The sequence below is a fragment of the Cryptomeria japonica genome, chromosome 10 (genome assembly GCF_030272615.1).
Source record: "Cryptomeria japonica chromosome 10, Sugi_1.0, whole genome shotgun sequence".
Lineage (NCBI taxonomy): Eukaryota > Viridiplantae > Streptophyta > Pinopsida > Cupressales > Cupressaceae > Cryptomeria > Cryptomeria japonica.
The window spans coordinates 124,513,537-124,523,897 of record NC_081414.1 but is presented as its reverse complement, the minus strand read 5'-3'; the positions used below and the strand labels follow the sequence as shown (position 1 = coordinate 124,523,897).

Below are 10,361 nucleotides of genomic sequence, written 5' to 3'. Positions count from 1 at the left end.
TATAAAAGGTACGGTGGACAGGTTGGAGTAGATGTTGAAAACAAATCCAAATCCTGCTAATTCTGTAAACACTTGTGCATACGGAGCATGTGGATGGGGGTAGGTGAGATTAGACTCAAACACTCCCCCTTAATCTCAACTACCAATATTCTATCCATTCTTTTGTTCTTTCCAACTTTCTTCAACTACCTTCCCTTTTTGTCTGTGATCTCTGCCTTGGTTTTCTTGCTAACTTGTTGTTGCTACAGCTGCTGCAATTTTCAGCATTCACAATGTCTTCTCTTTAACTGATATCCTTCTCTGATTTTCTGATTTCTTTCATCAACTTCTCTTTCTTTCTTGTCCTCCAATTTTCTTCAACTGCTGCTGTAGTCTCTTTAAACACTTGTTTTTAAATTTCAAAACATAATACAATCTGTAAATGTCTTGCTAGGCAATGATTTCTTTTGGCTGAAAACATTTTTAATCCCTTTTGGACATTCAAACCTTTCATTACTTCTATTGTTCATCACATATGAACATTTGTACAATCTTTTGAACATACCTGTGAGCTTTTGCCAACTAGGTCCATAGGTCCATCCACAATCCATTTTTATACAACCTGGTATTGATTCTTTCTTCCAACACATTTTTTCAGAATGATTTCTTAAGCCATAGATTTTACATGGATGCAAGTCCCAACACATTTCTTTTGTGTGTCCTTCTCTATTGCAATGAGAACACTTAATACAATGCCTTTTATGGGCTGTTTTGCTTGAACTAATAGCATCATTTTCTTTTCCTGGGACATATCCAAGACCTTCATAGTTTAGCCTCATTATAGGCTCAATAGGCTCTCTAATTCCTTGCTCTTGTTTTCCCAATCCTTGACCTTTATAACCCATTTTCTTCATTATTTTTAAACCAATATTCTTATCATCACAACTAACATAATTTGCAAACACATTCTCATTTTCTTTCTTGCATTCTTTATCACAAATAGTTTCAACTAAATCACTTTCACCAAATGACGAACACAAATCTTCTATGTCACATGAAGCATTACTAACTAGTGGTTTTAACTTCAAACATTCATTCTCTTGTTTCAGATTTAAGAGTTCCCTTTTCTGTAAACTGTTTTCTTCTTCTAACCTTTTTGACATTTCTTCCAAATCATCAAACTTCCTTTTGACATCATCAAATAACTGTAATTTCTCTTCTAATTCCTTATTTTTATCTTTAACTTCATTCAGTTCTTTTTCAAGATTATAATTTTCATCTAACAGTTCACATTTTTCCATTTGTTTCTCTTTTAAAAGCATTATCATTTCTGAAATTTTCTTTTTACATTCCTTCAATTCTTTTTCCAAATCCTTTGTTTTCTCTTTCTTTACTCTGTCCACTTTACCCATTGAAACAAAAAGAATTAAACTTACCTTGTTTAAACACTTGTATTTCTATACTGTGAATTTCCTTTCAGCAAGCGATACCCTTCGACTTCCCTTCTCCAATCAGCTTGAGCGTCTATAGTAGCTTCTTCAATAATCCTTTGGCTCTCTATTTTCTCCAATAGTCATCACTGTCCATGACTTTATTTTCTTCAAGGGGCAATGATTTTCATGAGAAGGAACTAAACAAAAACAAAGTAGAGCAGAACATTACACAGAGGAGTCAAAGCAGAGCAAACCATTACAAATCTCTTTCTATGCAAGTCAAAGAGCTTCACAATCCTCACACGATAGCTCAAAGAGATACAAAGAAGAACATGGCATTATAAATTGGGGCACTTAAACCAGAATTTGAACTAAGAGCACCCTTCTCCATACAAATAAATAATCAAACCCAAATAAATGATAGTCTTACAGATTGTTATGAGAAGATGCAGCCCTTGTAAGAGGAGATTTATGTTGTGCTAAGTAATGGCCAAAGATTAGCACTCCCTAAAACTGTCATCAGAAAACACAGAGAAAACAATAGCAATCCAACAATCTCCACAGAGAACATTCCTCCCAGATCAGCGCTACTAATTGGCATGCAACTAATCAAAATCTGACTCCCATTGCAAATATGAGCTATGTCTGGTCTGTAGCAACGATATCACCTTCAGCAGCTTCAGCGTATCCTGCAATTTGGGCGGCTCCTAAGCAGCTTGTCTTCAAACCAACATTCCTTCAGATTCATCTGCCTCTCCCAGCTCTTCAAGATCGTATGCCATTAGCTCTGATACCACTGATAGAAATGAAACAGACCAAAACAAAACACAAAAACAAAGCATGGAGAAAAACAGAGCAGCACACAAGGAAGACAAATTTTTAATTATCAGACCATATTTTCATTCTTCCTTTCATGTCCAAAATGATTACAAAATGCCTCTTTTAATAGAGGTCTTAGATGTTTCTAGAATGGTCAGGAGGTAGATGGAAACTTCCAGAATTTTGCATATAAAATAATGTTTTAACACTATAAAAGATACGGTGGACAGGTTGGAGTAGATATTGAAAACAAATCCAAATCCTGCTAATTCTCTAAACACTTGTGCATACGGAGCATGTGGATGGGGGTAGGTGAGATTAGACTCAAACACCGTTGTGCGCTAATTGCGTGCAACTGCTAGTATATCTTGTCTTCATTCAGCAATATCAGGTGCCCGACATGCTGACCATTCTCATAGACAGTACGAAGGGTAAGGCCATTATGATTATATCTTGTTTTCATTCAGAAAAATCAGGTGCCCAACATGCTGACCATTCCGATATCGACATAGACTGTACGAAGAGTAAGGTCATTCTGATGATGTTATCTCTTGTTTTTATTCAGAAAAAGTTCCCGTACCTTATTTTTAATTTAATTTTAAAGGTACTTTAGTATTTGCACATGTTTTTTGCCATGCGGAACTTTGACCGGTCATATAAGTTTCTATAGCTGTAGCTATATTACTTACTCGTTGCAAACCTGCACAACACAATTCCACTATCTGTAATTGCAGCCATCGATGGACTTCACAGGGGAGAGGACCAAAACCCATATCGTCGTCTTCCCTATAAGTATGGGAATGGGCCATTTCCTCCCACTAGCAGAGTTTGCAAAGAGGCTTTGCACGTTTGATGGCTTCTCCATCACCTTCATTATTAGCAAGTGGATGTGGGGATCTCAGCAACCCACACTGGTACAACGATTGGCCTCTTCCGCTCTGGACATCCACTTTACAGAAATCCCTGACGTTACTGTAGATGAAGATGAGCAACACATGAGAGGTGAAACAATCCTTTCAAAGTACGTTCTGAAAGCAAAGCCACACATCCAAGAGCTTCTACAATCGTTGCATTCGTCTTCGCCCATCTCTGCCTTCATTACAGATTTTTTCTGTACCGACCTGCTCGACGTTAGCGCCAGGCTTAACATGCCTTCTTATTTATTTTATCCAACTTCTGCTTCTTTCGTTTGCTTTATGTTTCATCTTCCAAAGCTCGTCTCTGAGATTGAGGTTTGGTTCAAGGAGGCTGATTTTGATGTGGAGATTGCGGGGCTTCCGCTGATTTCGGCCACGGATCTGCCGACTGCCGTCCAGGACAGGTCGAATTCTGCGTTTTATTGGTTTGTTCACCATGCCTCCCACTTCAAGGAAGCATCAGGGATTCTCATTAACACTTTTGCTGAGCTGGAGGAAGAAGCCATCAAAGCCCTTAGCGCGGCAGCAAATCCGTCTATCTATCCAATAGGTCCCTTGATTTTTCCAGTTTCTGATGCTCCGGACGAGTCAAGGTGCTTGGAATGGCTAGCTGAGCAACCTCCGTCGTCCGTTCTGTTTGTGTCCTTCGGAAGTCTAGCCGTTTTGTCGAGCGACCAAATTACAGATCTGGCGATTGGACTCGAAGCCAGCGGCCACCGGTTCCTCTGGGTTCTACGCGCGTACAAGTCTGGGGGCTCTTCTTCTCTGGAAAATGACATTTCTAAGCTTTTACCAGAGGGTTTTGAGATTCGAACCAGGGACCGCGGGCTGGTGCTTCTTAACTGGGCTCCTCAAGTACGGATTCTTTCGCACCCGTCTACAGGAGGCTTCCTTTCACATTGTGGATGGAATTCTACGCTGGAGAGCGTCTGGCATGGAATTCCCATGATCGCTTGGCCTCAGGCTGCCGAACAGAGGATGAACAAGGTCATATTGGTGAAGCAGATTCAGGGAGGCATAGAATTGAGGATAGAAAGCAATGGATTTGTGAGGAGAGAAGAAGTGGAAAGAGCAGTGAGGGAATTGATGGAAGGAGAGGAAGGATCAAAGGCTAGGCAGAAAATGAAAGAACTGAAGGACAAGGCCAAGATTGCTTTGATGGAAGGAGGGAGTACAATGAAGGCCACAGCCGATGCAGCCACGCATTTATCACACAAGCCAGGCTTGACTCCTTAGTTTGTAGCCTCGTGTAGGCCGAATTTGAGAGTCGCTACTATGCCGTCTTGTATTTTTCTTTTCCTTTCTTTAGGTTTCGTGTTTGTTGGGAAATTTGTTGCTTTGACACCAACTATGCTTTTGGTCGTCTTCTCTGCTCTGTTCGGTGCAGATTTGTTTGACAAAGTGTAGGCTGAATCAGTCAACAGCATTTTCGCTTCATAGTAAGTCTTGGTTATAGAGATTTTGGCAGCCTCAGCATGGAATGTACTTAATGAACAAGTTGAGAAACGCTGATATATAGTCTCAGAGGGAGTCACAATGTCTTACATAATACTCTACTGAAATCATTCAAGTTGCGATAATCTCTTCTGTTATTGAGTAATCGTTTCCATCGTAGGACTGACTGTAATTTATCTGAAATTAAAATAAATGAAAGACTGCATGAATTTGTCTGAACACTAAGAATTAGATTACCGCACATGAATTTGAAACTTAACTACTCGACTTAAACACCCTAAAATAATAACTAAAAACTAGAGGACATAGATAAATTTTTCTAGCAACATTAAATCAATTAATCGATTCTTATTACATCCCAAGAACAAACATATATAGCCCTTTGTTCTCTACAAAGGTTCACAAGTTAATTAGACAATCGGTACAATTCTCTGCACTCGTTCTTTATGCCTCATATTGTCGTAGTCTTTCAAAATTCATTATAACAATCACTCTGTGCATTTCGAGACCTTTGCCATAAGTAGAAAACCCAACTTGATAAGGAGAAAAGCACAAGTGGACAAATCTTAAATGCAAGAAAAATACTTGTAACCATTATAGAGTATAATTTGGCAAGAAAATCATCTTGACAACTAAAAAGTTAATAAAAGGCTTGCAAGTTATCATATAAGTCTTCCACATCTACAAAAGCTTGGGTCAACTCGATTGATTGATAGGTTGCATTCTCTTTAATTATAATCTTTTAAATTTGCTTCTCTTTCAATGCGATAATCAATGCTTTCCCCTTCTTCAAGGTAATAAAAATTCAACGTCTTGATCCCATTCATCCTCTTTTTCTCCAACCCATCTCTCTCTAACTATTTAAGAATCTCTCATTCACTAATAATTCTACCAACTCCTCAATCTCTAGATTTTAGTAGTTTTAACGCTTAGCTAATACTAAACTCTATGACATTCCTCCTTGAATGCAACTCTTTCCAACAAGGTGAGTAATTATTCCTATAAATCTTTTTTACTTTCTCACAACTATTGAATACCTTTGTTTCAACATTCTTTTTCATTGCTTTCCCATTATAACTTGTCTCACACTATGACAACATCCACCATAATTCCTCGAACTCAAATTCCTATTTTAGAGGCTTATGTCACTTGTCTCTTGTTTTCTTTTTTCTCTTTTTAGTCTGATTTCTGTTGTAGCTTGGTTATCATCTATATCACATTATGAAATAGCTCCACCTCTACAACCATATTTATAGCCACAACTCTCCTCCTAAACATTGTAAACTATAATCACTAATTGTTTATTCTCAACATCTTTGTATACTTTGATACCATTTTGATGCAATCCAACTCAATACCTAAAAAATTACAAAAATATTTTAAATCATGATCACATAGATAAAGAAAACTAACCTCAAAAATATAATAACCTTTATATTAGCAAATAAAGATACAAAACTATTAATATTCCATTTACATTAGACTTAGAATACTTCAAGATCTCTCCCATCTCCCCTAAAGAAAACATCTCTCTACCTAAACCTAGCAACAATGCCTTCTCCCATACTCCATCCCACATTGCCTCATCCCCTCAATAAACAAATACTACTATTCTTAGAAAATAAAAAATCTTTAAGAACCCACTACAATACTAACAAATCCATTAATTATAGTCGCAACAAAAACTCCCAAAAATTGAGTGAATAATTAAAGCCAATAGGAAGTAAGAATTAAACAGCTCTTTGTCAAGAAAATCCAAAAGTAAAGGAGTAAAATTTGTGCATTAGTCAACACGTAGCTATGTTTTAATTAAAATTCTACCTTTTAAGAGTATGAATTCTCTTTGCAAATCTCATCTACTATTTTGTCCAACTTGAGGTAACTAGTCAAAGTTATGCAAAGGTATTAAATGCCTCTCTATATGTGCTTATTGCTTTTAAATATGAACATTAAAAAACATGTTAAACATTTTGAATATACTCCCTAGATTGAAAACCATTGTGAATGTGCCCTAAAATTAGACATATACTAAACCTTCGACAAAGATAATAAAGGTGCTCAACATTATTTGTTCATAAAAATTTGAGACATCCTATGTTGGCACATCCAAACTTAGTAATGCTAACAACCTAGAGATTTTAGCACCATGATACTTCTCCTTTCATGCTTGAACCTACTTTGATGATCACCATCCATCCCTTGAACTAGTAGGGATTAATCATCTTTTTTTAATTAGATATTTGTCAATCACAATTATGAGTTCAATAGAAACAAGCAACATTTTTATATCTTTCTCCAAATGATATACGTGTGTGTGTGTGTGTGTGTGTGTGTGTGTGTGTGAGAGAGAGAGAGAGAGAGAGAGAGAGAGAGAGAGAGAGAGAGAGAGAGAGAGAGAGAGAGATTTGTTCTAATTTAATTGAAAATTATTTCTAGATATTATTTTTGAACAATTCCTTTGTATTAAAATACTCTTAAACATTGATATAACTTATTTCTAGTTAATGTCATATATTGATGTTCTATATTGCTCACCCTACTACAAATTCTTGTTTGAATGAATCACAAATGGTGTGTGTGTGTGTGTGTGTGTACATGTAAGTGTAGCGTCGTAAAATTGTGGCACTTGCAATTTCGATTGCATTTGGGTCTTCACAATGGCAGGGCAACGTTGAACCTGAATGGAGACCCCAAAACTTGTTTATGACATCAAAAACTGCATCTTTCTGCACCTTGGCCTGATCCTCCTTGCACCCTACTGTCCCGGGAGGTGGGACCATGGCGCCCAGCGCCCTGGTCCCTAGCCCTATTTTGGGCCCGGTCTCTTGTTGGGCATCGGGTCTTCAAGTTTGCAATTTGGAAAATAATGCTCCTAGGTCGGCCTAAGGTCGGAAAAATCAATCTCCTAACCCTAATTGACAAGTATATAAACTACATTTCCCCTCCCAGAAAGGAGGAGGAAAAACATATATGTGCAAGAGGCGGAAGCGATAGGCAAACATTAAAACATTAAAGCATTCAAACATTCAAGCATTCCTTCAAGCAATTGAGCATTCTAGGTCTCCATTCAAAGCTAGGTGTTGCATTCAAGACAAGGATTCAACCATTGAAGAGGAGATCACCTACAACATACAACCTACAACATACAACATCATTACACCTTCGCATGTAAGAATACAAACATTCTTACAACAAGGTATCAGTACTTGATTACATTACAAACATTTACATTTACAGCATTCTCATTTCTTGGTTAATTCCAAAACCGGGGTTTGACCTGAAGGCAAACCCCTAATCCCTAACCCCCAATCATCCTCTCTTTTCTGTGTGTAGGTTGCAGGTATGCGACTATAATTGAAGATCTGGAATCCTTGTGCAGAGACGAACAGATCCCCTTTCATTTCGCAGATTTTTCGGAGGACCATGTGCACTCCGGGCACCATCGTCTCGTCAACTTTCGCTCAAACTTGCAGGACAGAATCGTCTCGACATTTTACTGCTAATTTCAGGTCCGTAGCTTCATCCCATGTCCCTATCTCCGTCTACAAGCGAATCTTTCTTACTTTCACATACACTCCTAGTTCAATCCTTCTATCTACATTCTTTATAAAAGAGGGTATCCTTGTTGTCTCAACCCTTGAAACTCATTTAGAATTCAATCTTGCATTGTGTGGGATTGGATCTTGTGAGTTTCAACCCCTCTTTTGAATGTAAAGTCTCTCCTAAGTGAAAACCGTCAATCCTAGTGACCTCCTTTCTCTCTCCTTGGAGTGGGGGAACACCTAGGGTTCGATTTTTCGCTTTACAGTACGTGTAAGTGTAAGTGTAAGTGTATGTGTATGTGTATGTGTATGTGTATGTGTATGTGTATGTGTATGTGTATGTGTATGTGTATGTGAATGTGTATGTGTATGTGTATGTGCATGTGCATGTGCATGTGCATGTGCATGTGCATGTGCATGTGCATGTGCATGTGTATGTGTATGTGTATGTACATATATAATTAATTCTACTTATTCTAATTTAACTAAAAATTCTCCTTGGACTCAGAATTTGACTAGTCTCCAAAGGAATCTGAGGAGGGTACTCCCCTTTCCCCCTGAACAGAATGCCCCTAACCCCATTCTTGTCCTCCTCACTCTGGTTGCTAAGATTTTTTTAGTTAGAAGAATCTGTTGAGCTCTAGGAATTTGTTCTTAAGTGGCTTTTATATCAGTTTGATGTGGCTATTAGAAAGATTAACACGCTTGAGGCATTAGTTGAGGCAGGCTCTAGGGCTAATAAATGGGTGATGAAGGAAAAAGATGAACGGGTATGAGAAGTTGCTAGCAACATGGCTAGAAAGCTCAAGAAATGAGATAAGGTCAAAGTAATGCTAAATGACCTTAATAAAAAGATGTCATAGAGGAATGAGAATAAGGTTGTGATGGAGTTTAAGGAAAGTCGGTAGAGCTTGAGGAGAAAAATTGAGGATATGTTTGCTTTAGGTCGGGAGATGGCCTTAAGGAACTTGACTTCCTTGAAAGCTATTTAGGAAGAAATTGACCAAAGAAAAGAAAAGCAGAAGATGCATGAAATGTCTCCCTCTGATACAGTGGAACCCACTGACTCGGTGATCAAAGATACTTTGAATTCTGGTACTCCAACTTTTGTCAAGGATTCTTTAAAAAAAAAAATCCTAAGAAAGTCATTGGTCTTTGTAAATATTGGCAAAAGGGTAACACCTCCACCCAGTAGACCATCCCTTTGTGTCTTTGGTTGGTGGCTAGTTGGTTTTTTTGTTCGTTGATTCTGTATTTGGTCTATGTTTGATATCTAGGTGGTTCTGTGTTATTTTTGACATTTTTTGGCTTTGACTAGGTGTGCATTCCTCATGCACCCTTAGCGTTGTTGTTTAACAGTTATATAAAGTTACAATCCTATCATGCTTTTTATTAATCAAAACTAGATCCTATTAAAATATTCTTAAAAATTTACAAAAACTTATTTCTAATTATTGCGATATATTGATGTTCCATATTGTTCACCCCACTACAAATTCTTGTTTGAATGAGAATCACAAATTTAAAATGTACTTTTATTGTATAATAATAAAATTATGAGTTTTTTGGGCGGGAAAAAAAGGATGGAAACAAGCGACCTCAAATGTCAAACGACACCATCATACCGGCTGATGTGGTCCAGACGGCAGAGAATGACCATGATGGCACGCACAAAGGAAACATCCAAACATTTAAGGAATGTATGAGGCAGTGCAGGGAGTGTAACATGCGAGGATGCTGAAAAATTGGATGAGATCAAATGGATGCGATAGTTTATATAAAACAATGGATAATACATAACACAGTAAACATCAAAATTATTTTCCTAAATATTTCTATTTGTTGAGATGGATATCACAGTTCAGCAGCTGCCTTTGGGAAGTTCCTTTGTCTTTAGACATCCCTATGGATGCTCTATTTCTTGGGCTTGTAATACATAATTCATGTGTCTGTAACTGTTGCCTTACCCTGCTTTTAATGGAGATGCAGCATATCACTATTTTCCCACTGAGTTTCATTGGGCGTTTGCTTGCATCAGCTGACTTTGGTGAAATTCATATAATTAGGGTATTTTTTTATTTATTTTTTTTATTTTGAGGAGACTAATATAATACATAAAAAATAATAAAATCGAGTCTCTTATTCTATTATTTGTATTTATTCATTACATAAATTTCTCATCAATGTACTTATTTATTACATAAATTCTTTTTACT

At 37.4% G+C, this 10,361-nt stretch overlaps 1 protein-coding gene across 1 annotated transcript; it reads left to right on the top strand.

Annotated features, from left to right (window-relative positions):
* Window positions 1-3,025: 3,025 nt before the first annotated feature.
* LOC131046623 (UDP-glycosyltransferase 72B1) lies at window positions 3,026-4,384 on the top strand. The gene has a single exon (XM_057980396.2). It carries the CDS (start codon window positions 3,026-3,028, stop codon window positions 4,382-4,384), a length of 1,359 nt encoding a protein of 452 aa, XP_057836379.2.
* Window positions 4,385-10,361: the final 5,977 nt, after the last annotated feature.

What these genes read in the sequence shown, in the direction of transcription:
- LOC131046623 (XM_057980396.2), top strand. Translation starts at nt 3,026, where the DNA reads ATGGGAATGGGCCATTTCCTCCCACTAGCAGAGTTTGCAAAGAGGCTT.